The sequence below is a fragment of the Salvelinus alpinus genome, chromosome 13, assembly GCF_045679555.1.
Source record: "Salvelinus alpinus chromosome 13, SLU_Salpinus.1, whole genome shotgun sequence".
Classification (NCBI taxonomy): Eukaryota; Metazoa; Chordata; class Actinopteri; order Salmoniformes; family Salmonidae; genus Salvelinus; species Salvelinus alpinus.
The window spans coordinates 38,603,370-38,619,976 of NC_092098.1; the positions used below are offsets into that span (position 1 = coordinate 38,603,370).

Consider the following 16,607-nt stretch of genomic DNA (forward strand, 5'->3'; position numbering starts at 1 on the left):
CACACTCAACGTCAACAAAACAAAGGAGATGATTGTGGACTTCAGGAAACAGCAGAGGGAGCACCCCCCTATCCACATTGACGGGACAGTAGTGGAGAGGGTAGTAAGTTTTAAGTTCCTCGGCGTACACATCACGGACAAACTGAATTGGTCCACCCACACAGACAGCGTTGTGAAGAAGGCGCAGCAGCGCCTCTTCAACCTCAGGAGGCTGAAGAAATTCGGCTTGTCACCAAAAGCACTCACAAACTTCTACAGATGCACAATCGAGAGCATCCTGTCGGACTGTATCACCACCTGGTACGGCAACTGCTCCGCCCACAACCGTAAGGCTCTCCAGAGGGTAGTGAGGTCTGCACAACGCATCACCGGGGGCAAACTACCTGCCCTCCAGGACACCTACACCACCCGATGTCACAGGAAGGCCATAAAGATCATCAAGGACAACAACCACCCGAGCCACTGTCTGTTCACCCCGCTATCATCCAGAAGGCGAGGTCAGTACAGGTGCATCAAAGCAGGGACCGAGAGACTGAAAAACAGCTTCTATCTCAAGGCCATCAGACTGTTAAACAGCCACCACTAACATTTAGTGGCCGCTGCCAACATACTGACTCAACTCCAGCCACTTTAATAATGGGAATTATTGGAAATTATGTAAAAATGTATCACTAGCCACTTTAAACAATGCCACTTAATATAATGTTTACATACCCTATATTACTCATCTCATATGTATATGTATATACTGTACTCTATATCATCTACTGCATCTTGCCATCTTTATGTAATACATGTATCACTAGCTACTTTAAACTATGCCACTTTATGTTTATAAACCCTACATTACTCATCTCATATGTATAAACTGTACTCTATACTGCATCTTGCCTATGCCGTTCAGTACCATCACTCATTCATATATCTTTATGTACATATTCTTTATCCCTTTACACTTGTGTGTATAAGGTAGTAGTTGTGGAATTGTTAGGTTAGATTACTCGTTGGTTATTACTGCATTGTCGGAACTAGAAGCACAAGCATTTCGCTACACTCGCATTAACATCTGCTAACCATGTGTATATGACAAATACAATTTGATTTGTTGTCCTGGCACCACACTGCCAGTTCTCTGACCTCCTCCCTATAGGCCGTCTCATCATTGTAGGTGATCAGGCCTACCCCTGTTGTGTCGTCTGCAAACTTAATGATGGTGTTGGAGTCGTGTTTGGCCACCCAGTCGTGGGTGAACAAGGAGTACAGGAGGGGACTAAGTACACACCCCTGAGGGGCCCAGTGTTAAGGATCAGCGTGGCAGATGTGTTGTTGCCTACTCTTACCACCTCGGCGCGGCCCGTCAGGAAGTCCAGGATCCAGTTGCAGAGGTAGGGGTTTAGTCCCAGAGTCCTTAGCTTAGTGATGAGCTTCGTGGGCACTATGGTGTTGAACGCTGAGCTGTAGTCAATGAACAGCATTCTCACATAGGTGTTCCTTTTGTCCAGGTGAGAAAGGGCAGTATGGAGTGCATCATCTGTGGATCTGTTTGGGCGGTATGCGAATTGGAGTGGGTCTAGGGTGTCCGGTAGGATGCTGTTGAGGTGATCCATGACCAGCCTTTTGAAGCACTTCATTGCTACCGACGTGAGTGCCACGGGGCGGTAATCATCTAGGCAGGTTACCTTCACTTCCTTGGGCACGGGGACTATGGTGTTCTGCTTGAAACATGTTGGTATTACAGACTCGGTCAGGGAGAGGTTGAAAATGTCAGTGAAGACACTTGCCAGTTGGTCCGCGCATGCTTTGAGTACATGTCCTGGTAATACGTCTGGCCCAGCGGCTTTGTGAATGTTGACCTGTTTAAAGGTTTTGTTCACATCAGCTACCAAGAGCGTTATCACACAGTCATCCAGAACAGCTGGTGCTCTCGTGCATGCTTCAGTGTTGCTTGCCTCGAAGCGAGCATAAAAGGCATTTAGCTTGTCTGGTAGGCTTACGTCACTGGGCAGCTCGCGTCTGGGTTTCCCTTTGTAGTCCGTAATAGTTTTCAAGCCCTGCTACATCCGACGAGCGTCAGAGCCGTGTAGTAGGATTCAATCTTAATCCTGTATTGACTTTGCTTGTTTGATGGTTCGTCTGAGGGCATAGCGGGATTTCTTATAAGTGCCCAGATTAGTCACCCGCTCCTTGAAAGTGGCAGCTCTAGCCTTTAGCTTGATGCAGATGTTGCCTGTAATCCATGGCTTCTGGTTGGGATATGTACGTACAGTCACTGTCGGGACGACGTCGTCGATGCACTTAGTCATCGGCTTCATCAATGAGGTGGTGTACTCCTCAATGCCATTGGATGAATCCCGGAACATATTCCAGTCTGTGCTAGCAAAACAGTCCTGTAGTGTAGCATCTTCGTCATCTGACCACTTCCATATTGAGCGAGTCACTGGCACTTCCTGCTTTAGTTTTAGCTTGGAATCAGGAATCAGGAGGATAGAATTATGGTCAGATTTGCCAAATGTAGAGCGATGGAGAGCTTTGTATGCATCTCTGTGTGTGGAGTAAAGGTGGTCAAGGATTTGTTCCTCTGGTTGCACATGTGACATGCTGGTAAAAATTTCGTAAAACTGATTTAAGTTTGTCTGCATTAAAGTCCCCGGCCACTAAGGGCGCCGCTTCTGGGTGAGCATTTTCTGCTTTGCTTTTGGCCTTATAGAGTTGGTTGAGAGCGGTCTTAGTGCCAGCTTCGTTCTGTGGTGGTAAATAGACAGCTATGAATAATATAGATGAGAACTCTCTTGGTAGATAGTGTGGTCTACAGCTTATCATAAGGTACTCTACCTCAGGCGAGCAATATCTTGAGACTTCTTTAATATTAGACATCGTGCACCAGCTGTTATTGACAAATAGACACACACCCCCACCCCTCGTCTTACCACAGGTAGCGTCTCTGTTCTGCCTGTCACGACTTCCGCCTAAGTCGGTCCCTCTCCTTGTTCAGGTGGCGTTTGGCGGTCGACTTCACCGGTCTTCTAGCCATCGCTGATCCACCTTTCATTTTCCTTTTGTTTTTGTTTTCTACACACCTGGTTTCTTTCCCCAATTACATGTTCATGTATTTAACCCTCTGTTTCCCCCATGTTTTTGTGCGTGATTGTTTCTATGTTCATTTGGTAGGTTATGGCTGGATTTCGACGGGTGCTGTTTTCACCCGTGCGTAATTGATTACCGTTTATTGTTGGTCAAGTGTATTGTTACCTTGTGCCTTTTTTTTTGAGTAAAGTACGTTGCTCACTCATTCTGCTCTCCTGCGCCTGACTTCATGCACCAGCTACACCCACCTTCTGACACTGCCGGTGCTTAGAAAATCCCTCTAGCTCTATATTGTCCGTATCATCGTTCAGCCAGGTCTCGGTGAAACATGTTACAGTTTTTAATGTCCCGTTGGTAGGATAATATTTATCGTAGGTCATCAATTTTATTATCCAATGATTGCACATTAGCAAGAAGAACGGATGGCAGGGGAGTTTACTCGCTCGCCTACAGATCTTCAGATGGATGCCCGATCTGCAGCCCATTTTCCTGCGTCTTTTCTTCACGCAAAAGGCGGGGATCTGGGCCTGTTCCAGTGAAAGCAGGATATCCTTCTCGTTAAAGGAAAAAGTTTCTTCCTTTCCGCGGTGAGTAATCACTGTTCTGATGTCCAGAAGTTATTTTCGGTCATAAGAGATGGTAGCAGCAACATTATGTACACAATAAGTTAAAAATAAAGTTACACAAAATGCAAAAAAACTAACAAAATAGCACAATCGGTTGGGAGAATGTAAAACGTCAGCCATGTTCTTCGGCGCCATCTTTCAAACATCCCCTCTTCCACTACTAGGCATACTCACTCCCTTGTCCCAAATTGCACCCTTTTTCCTTTATTGGGCTCTGGGCAATAATAGTGCACTATATAGGGAACAGGATGCCATTTGGGATGTCTCACCTTCTCTACCCTCTCACTATCTTCTCTATCCCCCTTTAGCCTCTCCTACCATCTCAACCCTCCATTCTCACTCACTCACTCACTCACTCACTCACTCACTCACTCACTCACTCACTCACTCACTCACTCACTCACTCACTCACTCACGCACTAGTACTTTGACCAGGGGAGCAGTTGGTCTGCAGTGCTTTGAAGAGTTCACTGCCATCAGTAGCCTCAGAACTGCCTGGCATCAACATGCCTTTTTCTGTCTGGCGTCAACATGCCTTTTTCTGTCTGGCGTCAACATGCATCTCTCTGCCTGGCATCAACATGTATCTCTCTGCCTGGCATCAACATGCATCTCTCTGCCTGGCATCAACATACCTCTCCTTCGTATCATCTGAGATCCCCAAGGATTGGAAAGCTGCCGCGGTCATCCCCCTCTTCAAAGGGGGAGACACCCTGGACCCAAACTGTTACAGACCTATATCCATCCTGCCCTGCCTATCTAAGGTCTTCGAAAGCCAAGTCAACAAACAGATCACTGACCATCTCGAATCCCACCGTACCTTCTCCGCTGTGCAATCCGGTTTCCGAGCCGGTCACGGGTGCACCTCAGCCACGCTCAAGGTACTAAACGACATCATAACCGCCATCGATAAAAGACATTACTGTGCAGCCGTCTTCATCGACCTGGCCAAGGCTTTCGACTCTGTCAATCACCATATTCTTATCGGCAGACTCAGTAGCCTCGGTTTTTCTAATGACTGCCTTGCCTGGTTCACCAACTACTTTGCAGACAGAGTTCAGTGTGTCAAATCGGAGGGCATGTTGTCCGGTCCTCTGGCAGTCTCTATGGGGGTACCACAGGGTTCAATTCTCGGGCCGACTCTTTTCTCTGTATACATCAATGATGTTGCTCTTGCTGCGGGCGATTCCCTGATCCACCTCTACGCAGACGACACCATTCTATATACTTCCGGCCCTTCCTTGGACACTGTGCTATCTAACCTCCAAACGAGCTTCAATGCCATACAACACTCCTTCCGTGGCCTCCAACTGCTCTTAAACGCTAGTAAAACCAAATGCATGCTTTTCAACCGTTCGCTGCCTGCACCCGCACGCCCGACTAGCATCACCACCCTGGACGGTTCCGACCTAGAATATGTGGACATCTATAAGTACCTAGGTGTCTGGCTAGACTGCAAACTCTCCTTCCAGACTCATATCAAACATCTCCAATCCAAAATCAAATCAAGAATCGGCTTTCTATTCCGCAACAAAGCCTCCTTCACTCACGCCGCCAAACTTACCCTAGTAAAACTGACTATCCTACCGATCCTCGACTTCGGCGATGTCATCTACAAAATAGCTTCCAACACTCTACTCAGCAAACTGGATGCAGTTTATCACAGTGCCATTCGTTTTGTTACTAAAGCACCTTATACGACCCACCACTGCGACCTGTATGCCCTAGTCGGCTGGCCCTCGCTACATGTTCGTCGTCAGACCCACTGGCTCCAGGTCATCTACAAGGCTATGCTAGGTAAAGTGCCGCCTTATCTCAGTTCACTGGTCACGATGGCTACACCCACCCGCAGCACGCGCTCCAGCAGGTGTATCTCACTGATCATCCCTAAAGCTAAAACCTCATTTGGACGCCTTTCCTTCCAGTTCTCTGCTGCCTGCGACTGGAACGAATTGCAAAAATCTCTGAAGTTGGAGACTTTTATCTCCCTCAACAACTTTAAAAATCTGCTATCCGAGCAGCTAACCGATCGCTGCAGCTGTACATAGTCCATCTGTAAACTACCCACCCAATTTACCTACCTCACCCCCCATACTGCTTTTATTTATTTACTTTTTCTGCTCTTTTGCACACCAGTATCTCTTCTTGCACATGATCATCTGATGATTTATCACTCCAGTGTTAATCTGCTAAATTGTAATTATTCGATTTATTGCCTACCTCATGCCTTTTGCACACATTGTATATAGATTCTCTTTTTTTCTACCATGTTATTGACTTGTTTATTGTTTACTCCATGTGTAACTCTGTGTTGTCTGTTCACACTGCTATGCTTTATCTTGGCCAGGTCGCAGTTGCAAATGAGAACTTGTTCTCAACTAGCCTACCTGGTTAAATAAAGGTGAAATAAAATAAAATAAAAAAACATCCATCTCTCTGCCTGGCATCAACATGCATCGACACGCCTCTACCTGGAGCTTCTCTTCAAACTCAACTATTTTCCACCCTAAACGCAACATGCAACAATTTCAAAGGTTTTACTGAGATACAGCTCGTTTAAGGAAATAAATGTGTTAGTCCCTAATCTATGGAATTCACATGACTGGGCAGGGGTGCAGCCATGGGTGGGCATAGGCCCACCAACTTGGCAGCCAGGCCCACCCACTGGGGAGCCAGGCCCAGCCAATCACAATGATTTCCCCCCCCCCACAAAAGTGCTTTATTACAGACAGAAATACCCCCCCTTCAGACGATCCCGCAGGTGAAGAAGCCGGATGTGGATGTCCTGGGCTGGCGTGGTTACACGTGGTCTGCGGTTGTGAGGCTGGCTGGACGTACTGCCAAAATTCTCTAAAATGACGTTGGAGGCAGCTTATGGTAGAGACATGAACATTCCAATCTCTGGCAACAGATCTGGTGGACATTCCTGCAGTCAGCATGCCAATTGCACGCTCACTCAAAACTTGAGACATCTGTGGCATTGTATTGTGATTGTATTGTGGGCCGAAACTGCACATTTGAAAGTGGCCTTTTATTGTCCCCAGCACAAGGTTGACCTGTGTAATGATCATGCTGTTTAATCAGCTTCTTGATATGCAACACCTGTCAGGTGGATGGATTATTAGGATGATGATGATGATAGATTGGATTTATGTCGTGCTTCACAAACTGAATCAATTATGTCACTCTTAAATAAATAAAGAATACATATTTTCCAAGTGCTCAAAGCACTTTACATTGTAATGGTGGAACACATTTTCTCCTCGTAAATGAATCTCTCTATCCAATACATATTTATTGCGGGTGCAGCAGGGATGTGTCCGTGCCCCCTCCAGTGTATTCCACAGAGGTTCCACTTCTCATGTGACTTTAGTGGTTCTAATGGGTCAATGTATTATTCATTGCCAAGTCTCCAATGTTTCTTCTCCCCCCCAAGCTTATGACCTGCCTTAAACGATAAGTTAAATATTACATTCATTTATTCATAAAAGCACCGTTTAAATATCCTGGCACTACAAAAACAACTTATCCTCAAGCATTTCACCCCCAAACCTATTGTGTTGGTCGCTGTATCACTGTAGGCTAGCCTACAGCCTAGCTTTGTGGAAACAAGACCAGGCCTTGCCTTCCCTGCCTGCCTAAAGGGATCAAACATGGTGGATATGGAGGTGCTGGCTAGTCTCTCTCAGGGGCTGGCTGGTTGTCTGTTCTTCTAGGGGATTTATCGTTCTCTCTCCCCCGTCCACACCCCCAGCCGTCCCTGGCTACGCTAATAAAACGTGAACAGACAGTGTAGCTTGAAGAAATGTACATCCCCAAGCCGCGTCAGGATGCACACTCTCTGATCAGGCTTATTGGGGCAGAACGAGAGGGGAGTGCCTGCTCCCTCCCTTCAGGCCCTGGAGAATGAGGGATGGTGAAAGAGGGGGTGCAGGGATAAGGGAGTTGCCGCTGTGTGTGAGTGTGTGTGGTCTGTTCTGACCTATGTTGAGTGGGACTAGAGGGTCTTCAGATACCCTTTCAAGGCCAATAACTTGAATTTCCCTAGATACAGTTAGCATTCCTGTGCATGCCACACAAAATAAACACCTTTGTTTTGAATAAGAGTACGGCCCCCATTGAAGAAATTATTTCACAGTACTCTGTTCCAATGTTGTTGTTGAATTCTTCAAGTGTATTATAATCTTACCACTGTGCATGCAGTACCACAAATGGAGTTGTAGTAAGTATTTCGGCAATAACATCCCAATAGTCTCAATGTACAATATATCATCTTTACAGACTATCCTTATTGATATTTATAAGCTGGGTGGTTTGAGCCCTGAATGCTGATTGGCTGAAAGCTGTATATCAGACCATATACCATGGTGTGACAAAACAAATATTTGTACTGCTCTAATTACGTTGTTAACCAGTTTATAATAGCAATAAGGAACCTCTGGGCCTTGAGGTATATGGCCAATATACCACGGCTAATGGGTGTATCCTCAGCCGTGGTATATTGGTCAAATACCACACTTCCTCGGGCCTTATTGCGTAATTATAGAACAGCGATAAATGTACAGTAATTCATTAGTATATTGACAGCCTTGAGTTAAATCGGCTTTTGGGTTTCAGTGGCAGACTTCCTGCGCTACTACGATACATTTACATTTTGATTTAATACATTTGATTCATGCAATGCTTCTCCAGTAGCTCAAAGCATCACCTTCACCTGAGTGCTACAGTCCCAGTCCATTCATTTGTTAATACGCTTACCTTGCAGTAATCCAGTTCAGCGATTGATCGTGATCAAGTGTGTCTGTCTAGGTACTGGAGTTATTAGAATAATATACACATACAGTTATGGAGAAGGAGGGTTTACTGGGCTAACTTTGATAAATGACATACTAATCTGATGATATTGTCCTCCCTCAGGTCTTTGCCTGGAGGTAGCTCTTCTCTGAACGTAGACATGCCTGGCATGTACTCTAGGCTACTCTCACTCTAGACGCTTGTAATAATGATTTGTACTCTGTACTTTTCCAGAACTTAATCTCTCTCTCTCTCTCTTTCCTTGTTTACTCAATTTGATTCAAAGGGCTTTATTGGCATGGGAAACATATGTTTACATTGCCAAAGCAAGTGAAATAGAGTATTTAAAAAAGTGAAGAAAACAATAAAAAATTTACAGTAAATGTTATAGTTTCAAAGGAATAGAGACATTTCAAATGTTATAATTATTAGTGTTGTAATGATGTGCAAATAATTTAAGTACAAAAGGGAAAATAAAAACATAAATATGGGTTGAATTTACAATGGTGTTTGTTCTTCACTTGTTGCCCTTTTCTTGTGGCAACAGGTCACAAATCTCGCTGCTGTGATGGCTCACTGGTATTTCACCTAATAGATATGGGAGTTTATAAAAATTGGATTTGTTTTCAAATTCTTTGTGGGTCTGTGTAATCTGAGAGAAATATGTGTCTCTAATATGGTCATACATTTGGCAGGAGGTTAGGAAGTGCAGCTCAGTTTCCACCTCATTTTGTGGGCAGTGTGCACATAGCCTGTCTTCTCTTAAGAGCCAGGTCTTCCTACGGCAGGCTATGCTCACTGAGTCTGTACATAGTTAAAGCTTTCCTTAATTTTGGGTCAGTCAAAGTGGTCAGGTATTCTGCCACTACTCTCTGTTTAGGGCCAAATAGCATTCCCGTTTGTTCTTTTTTTTGTTAATTACTTGACACATTGGAAAGAATTATCTTTTTGTTTTCTCATGATTTGGTTGGGTCTAATTGTGTTGCTGTCCTCCAGTTCCAACTTGCTTAGGGGATTCTTCTGTCGGTTAATCTCTTTGTAGGTGATGGCTTTGTTATGGAAGTTTTGGGAATCACTTCCTTTTAGGTGGTTGTAGAATTGAATGGCTCAATTCTGGATTTTGATAATTAGTGGGTATCGTCCTAATTCTGCTCTGCATGCATTATTTGGTGTTTTACGTTGTACACAGAGGATCTTTGCAGAATTCTGCGTCCATGAGTCTCAATTTGGTGTTTGTCCCATTTTGTGAATTATTGGTTGGTGAGTGGACCCCAGACCTCACAAACATAAAGGGCAATGGGTTGTATAACTGATTCATGTATTTTTAACCAGATCCTAATTGGGATGTCAAATTGTATGTTATTTTTGATGGTGTAGAAGGCCCTTGCCTTGTCCTTCTTGCCTTGTCCTTCTTGCCTTGTCCTTCTTGCCTTGTCCTTCTTGCCTTGTCCTTCTTGCCTTGTCCTTCTTGCCTTGTCCTTCTTGCATTTCTCTCTCTCTCTCTCTCTCTCTCTCTCTCTCTCTCTCTCTCTCTCTCTCTCTCTCTCTCTCTCTCTCTCTCTCTCTCTCTCAATTCAAAGGGCTTTATTGGCATTGGAAACATATGTTTACATTGCCAAAGCAAGTGAAATAGATACACAATCAAAAATGAACAGTAAACATTACATTCACGTTTCAAAGGAATAGAGACATTTCAAATGTCATATTATGGCTGTGTACTCTCTCTCCCTTTGTTGTAAATTTACCACTGTGTATCTCTTCAAATGCTATATTCTGTTGGTCAGACTGTGCTGTGTTCTGATGTGTTCAGTGGAGGAGGCAGTATGTTCAAGACTAGTTGTCTTATCTCACAAGCCCAGGTTCACCTTTCTTGTGAGCAGAGCAGCAGAGTTCTAGCCTCGCAAGCTGCCTGATCCCAAAAGCTTCCATGAATGTTTGCTGCACGGATATCATGATAGCGCAGCGGTAACCCTCTGGTATTTACGAGGCTGGCAGAGTTCACCTCAAATCCACTTCAATTAGTTTTATGGTTAGGGCTGAGTGCAGGTCAAATGTGATGTTTCAAGTTGACCATTTTCTTTTGTAACATAGGGATCCTCAACGTGTACTTGAATCAGTTTCGATGGGCAGTTGCGATAGGAAAGAAGGCTCAACATCCATTTCAGGATATCACTGTTTCTACTTGAGGAGGCATGAAGTTTACCCCCAAACTGGATGTTCTTTCTAAATGCCACTCCTCCTCAAAATGTGACCTCATATGGAACGGAGAGTGAAATGAAAGAAGTAGCCAGAACTGGTGATTCACGACAAGCTTCTCTCTGAAAAACGTGTGCTTTGGATCCAACACAAGGGGAAAGGGTTAAGCATCTCTGGCCCTGTAGCCTGTCTCGAAAAGGGATCAGGCCAGTTCCCAAAGACGTCCCTTTTCGAGTCCTGCTGCTGCAGTGCTGTTGCTCTCTATGCACTTTATCACTTTCCCCCCTCTTCTCAGTATTGTTTTGAAGCTCTTCCATAGACCTGACTGGCTTCAAAATCTTATAAAATGGCAGTGTCCACGTGCCAGGCCCCTTGGGCAAACTTGTTACCTCAGTCACACTTCCCAAAAAGCTTAATTTAGCTTAGAAGGTACCACTGAGTGAGGAACACTTTCTGGCACTCCATTTGTTATTGTAACAGTTTTAGAGACTCCACTGCAGTGAAGCGTTAAAGCGTTTACATGTGTCTCAGACCGGTGGGATAGACATGTTTGAGGTGATGCAGGAATGGTGTTCAACCCCTCTACATGTGGGGCTGGCACAAAATTAACATCCTTGAGTGCATCCCTCCGTAGAACTCTGGTGCTGTTTTCTTTCCTTTATCTTGTTCACTTGTGTCAGGTCAGTAAAATCAAAGAGGATGGGAAGTGTTCTGTCTTAGTAATAAGCATCTTTGGTGACATTGCTCATAGGAAAAACGTATAAGTGGATTCAGGAGGGAGGCAATGGGATGTGACAATCACAGAACTTTAATGTTACATGCAGTGGCTCAAGTGGCTCATCAGTGATGATGTTTTGCTTGCCATTTAAAACCTTCTTTAGGCTGCCATTGCTGCACTGCCAAAGCTATAGCGTTTATAATTTACCCATTTTCTTTAGGATTTCATGTAATAAATTGAGAGGATCATTCAATTATTTCAAGATAACCATAGGGTCTACTTGAGTTTTGCTAAATGCTTGTCCATTTCTGAGTAGTCTCTTGCTATATGATGTGAGCTTGGCCTTGTAGACAAAAAGTAGACAATAAATGTAGTATTGATAAAGATTATTTAATTTAAGGAATTAATTTTATAAAATGATCAAAATGAACTCTGAATAAATTAAAACCTACTTGCGGCAGGACTTAACTCTCTGTTAAAGCTAACAGCTAATTGTTAAAGGCTAGCAATCGATTTCACTACACTTGAATCTGTCACACCCTGACCTTAGAGAACCTTTTTATTTCTCTATTTGGTTAGGTCAGGGTGTGATTTGGGTGGGCATTCTAGTTTTTCTTTTTCTTTGTTGGCCGGGTATGGTTCCCAATCAGAGGCAGCTGTCTATCGTTGTCTCTGATGGGGGATCATACTTAGGCAGCCTTTTTTCCACCTTTAGTTTGTGGGATCTTGTTTTTGGTTAGTTGCTGTGTTAGCGCTACAAAACTTTACGTGTCGTTTATTCTTTCTTGTTTTTGGTGTTCATTTAATAAATTGATGATGTACGTCTACCACGCTGCACCTTGGTCCAATCCATCTTTCGATGAGCGTGACAGAATCTTTGTGTTTCCCATTGATCTGCCTTGTAAGCTAACAAGCGCATTGTTCCCCGCAAGCTTTCAACGTACCCATTAGGCCTCTTTTTATCCATTCTGAATGAGTCTGCATTTAAGTATCTAAATATCAGCTAAATCCCTTTCTTACCCAAAGCTAGCTGCACTAGGTGCTTAGCCACCACCCAGTGAGACTGATGTCTGTCCTCACCCAGACAGTATATCCTCTGGCCTGCCTCCTAATCTCCCCAGGGCACATCAGAGGAGAACCAGTTTAATAACTCCTCCTGTTCTGAGACAGTGTAGTAGTGAATCACATGTCTCTATTTGGCAGGGGTTCAATATGACTGGGTTGATGTCAGATTTGTTTTATTGAATGATGTTCATTTACTTTAACAAGTGTGCTATTTGGTTGAATTAAATAATGACCATTTCAACTATTAAGAAGTGTTTCTTAAATCCAAGGTGGTAGCAGTGGAAAGGTGTATCACAGTGTTTTTTGTAAATGTTATATATTAGGGATTTTGTCCATGATTAGACAGAGCTATGTTTTTTTCTGTGTCAAAAGAGATTTCCAAGTACGAGCTCTGCAGCCTAGGTACTAACACAGGATTCTCCAAATCCTGCCCCCTCCTGCCTTCTCTGAAAGATACCCACTCCCACTCATCCCCCTCCTCTTTTCCTCTCCAATCTCCCCTCTCATCCCCCCTTCTCCCACATTCAGGAAATGGGAGGCCTGCCAGAAGCGCTCTCTGTTTCCGGGAATCTGTCCCACAATGCCGCAATGTAGTAAGCTGGCTTTGACGTGAGCGCCATTGTTCAAAGTGCAGGCCCCATTGTCTGAGGGAAGGAACAGCAACAAAAACAAAAACCACCCGCGGAAGGAGGTGGAGAGGTGGAGATAGAGAGAGGGCCCTGTGCTATTTATATTAAGAACCCAGCCACCTCCTATCTCTGACTTAGGCATCTGGGTAGGGATCTGCATGTTTCATATGCCAACCAGTGGAACAACTTGGACCAAGAAAGTGCCTGAGGACATGAGGCTTATGTTGGCATCGCCACACCACCGCCCTTTTGATTATGAAATGAATTCAAGTGGGTCTGGTGTTCCATCATTTCTGGTCCCTCTGCGTAACGGTGGTGGTTGTGATCCTGTGATGTGTAAGCAGATGATGAAAGATGTACCTATGATAGTGCAGTCTACTGGTTAGCAGCATGTCATGAGACAGACGGCAAGGTGGGTTTGGAGGTGGGGGGTTAGAAGCTGGCTGTCTCTGACTGATGATGTCACTCAGTACACAGAAACATGCAAATGACAAGGAATTTTATTTTGTATTTATTTATTTTACCTTTGTTTAAGCAGGTAGGCAAGTTGAGAACAAGTTCTCATTTACAACTGCGACCTGGCCAAGATAAAGCACAGCAGTTCGACACAGACAACAACACAGTTACACATGGAGTAAAACAAACATCCAGTCAATAATACAGTAGAAAAATAAGTCTATATACAATGTGAGCAAATGAGGTGAGATAAGGGAGGTAAAGGCAATAAAAAGGGCACGGTGGTGAAGTAAATACAATATAGCAATTAAAAACACTGGAATTGTAGATTTGCAGTAGGTGAATGTGCAAAGTAGAAATACTGGGGTGCAAGGGAGCAAAATAAATAAATATATACAGTAGGGGATGAGGTAATTGTTTGGGCTATTTATAGATGGCCTATGTACAGGTGCAGTGATCTGTGAGCTGCTCTGACAGCTGGTGAGGGAGATAAGTGTTTCCAGTTTGAGATTTTTGTAGTTCGTTCCAGTCATTGGCAGCAGAGAACTGGAAGGAGAGGCGGCCAAAGGAGGAATTGGCCCTGGGGGTGACCAGTGAAATACGCATGCTGGAGCGCGTGCTACGGGTGGGTGCTGCTATGGTGACCAGCGAGCTAAGGCGGGACTTTACCTAGCAGGGTCTTGTAGATGACCTGGCCAGATAAAGCAAAGAAGGAAGACCAGAGCATGTTTTCATTAAGCGCCTCAGAGTAGGAGTGCTGATCTACGATCAGTTTTGTCTTTTAGATCATAATGAATAAGGTTACCCCGGAACTGTTGATTTATATACTTATCTTTTAATAAAATATATGTTTCTAGTGTAATTTTCTTGACGTAGCATGCAATGACAATACAAACATGGTAGCAAATGGAGAATATAAGGTTGAACATGGGGCTGGTTTCAGATACCCAGATTAAGGATATTCCTGGACCAAAAAGCACTTTCAATAGATTCTCTCTTCAACATGTTTTAGTCCAGGTACAGGCCTGTGAAACCAGACTTCTTTTCCTAGAACAATAAACTTGTTGCTTGAATTAACACTTCTGGAGTATAATGAATACTCAGGGAGAAAAAGGTGTAGATTCACACGCAGAGCGGGAGGTGTTTATCGCAGAAGGCAGGAATCGTGGTCACAGGCTGGCAATGGTCGTACACAGGTAGGCAAACAGGCAGGTGAATCAAAACTAGGACTGAAGGCTATAACTGGTTCTCACAAACAAGCTAGGAAAAGGCTTAGTAGAGTCAAAACGCACAATACCTCACAAAGACACAAACAGAATGAACTGAACGAAATAAGGAGGTGATGAGACCAGGTGAGTAACTAACACAGGTGAAATCAATTAATAAAAATGAAAGACAGGGCTACGTTCAAGAACACAATGAAACAGAACACAGATTGACTATGAAAATAAATACAGAACCTTACATAGAGCTACAATACATTTAACCTCACGGGGGTCCAATTTCATACAGTTTGTGAAATTTAACCTGTGTTGAAAAAATTATTCTGAATGTCAAAGTGGAATTAGGTTTTTAGAAATGTTTAAAAATGAACAAAAAATTTTCAACTAAAATGTATTGAATCAATAAGTATTCAACCCCTTTGTTATGGCAAGCCTAAATAAGTTCAGGAGTAAAAATGTGCTTAACAAGTCACATAATAAGTTGCATGGACTCATTTTTGAATGACTACCTCGTCTCTGTTCCCCGCACATACAATTATCTGTAAGGTCCCTCAGTCGAGCAGTGAATTTCAAACACAGATTCAACCACAAAGGCCAGGGAGGTTTTCCAATGCCTTGCAAATAAGTTATTAATTACACTTTGGATGGTGCACTGTGTCAATACACCTACAGTAGTCACTACAAAGATACAGGCGTCCATCCTAACTCAGTTGCCAGAGAGGAAGGAAACCGCTCAGGGATTTCACCATGAGGCCAATGGTAACTTTAAAACAGTTACAGGGTTTAATGGGTGTGATAGGAAAAAGGATGGGTCAACAACATTGTAGTTACTCCACAATACTAACCTAAATGACAGAGTGAAAAAAAAAACGTTTTTCCAAAACATGCATCGTGTTTGCAATAAGGCACTAAAGTAAAATGTACTTTACAATCCAACACAACCCATCACTGAGTACCAGTCTTCATATTTTCAAGCATGGTGGTGGCTGAATCATGTTATGGGTATGCTTGTCATCGGCAAGGACTAGGGAGTTCTTTTTAGGGTAAAAAGAAACGGAATAGAACTATGCACAGGCAAAATCCTAGAGGAAAACCTGCTTTCCAACCAACACTATGAGACAAATTCACCTTTCAGCAGGACAATAAACTAGAACACAAGGCCAAATCTACACTGGAGTTGCTTACCAAGATGACATTGAATGTTCTTGAGTGGCCTAGTTACAGTTTTGACTTAAATCAGCTTGAAAATCTATGGAAAGAAAATGGCTTTCTAGCAATGATCAACAACCAACTTGACAGAGTTTGAAGAATTTTTGAAAGAATAATGTGCAAATATTGTAAATTCCAGGTGTATGAAGCTCTTAAAGACGTACCCAGAAATACTCACAGCTGTAATCACTGCCGAAGGTGATTCTAACATGTATTGACTCAGGGGTGTGAATACTAATGTAAATTAGATATTTCTGTATTTCTTTTTCAATACATTTGCTAAAATGTCTAAAAACATGTTTTCACATTGTCATTATGGGGTATTGTGTGCAGATGGGTAAGAAATGTTTAATATTTAATCCATTTGGAGTTCAGGCTGTAACACAACAAAATGTGGAATAATTTAAGGGGTATGAAGGGACTGTACACTTAGAACAGGGTTTTACCAATGACAAATAGTATAATAGTATTCTAATCCTTTCTCGTCTTTGTTTTCACAGGTTTTCCAAAAAAGCAACCAGGTCAGAGTTTTTTCCTTGCTTCGCAAATCTTTGTCCACATTGTCAATCACAACGGACTACAATCATGACCTCCAGACAAACATCAC

At 43.4% G+C, this 16,607-nt stretch overlaps 1 protein-coding gene across 9 annotated transcripts in view; it reads left to right on the plus strand.

The window, feature by feature from the left end:
* Positions 1–16,607, plus strand: part of LOC139537670 (rho guanine nucleotide exchange factor 12-like) — a 128,455-nt gene that overhangs the window by 38,448 nt on the left and 73,400 nt on the right. For 7 of the 9 annotated variants that reach the window (XM_071339247.1, XM_071339248.1, XM_071339250.1 and 4 more), the window contains one exon: positions 16,501–16,521. The exons of the other annotated variants lie outside the window; for them this stretch is intronic. In XM_071339247.1, the coding sequence (XP_071195348.1) occupies positions 16,501–16,521 (21 nt within the window). The remainder of the gene's footprint in view (positions 1–16,500; positions 16,522–16,607) is intronic. 9 annotated transcript variants of the gene reach the window in all.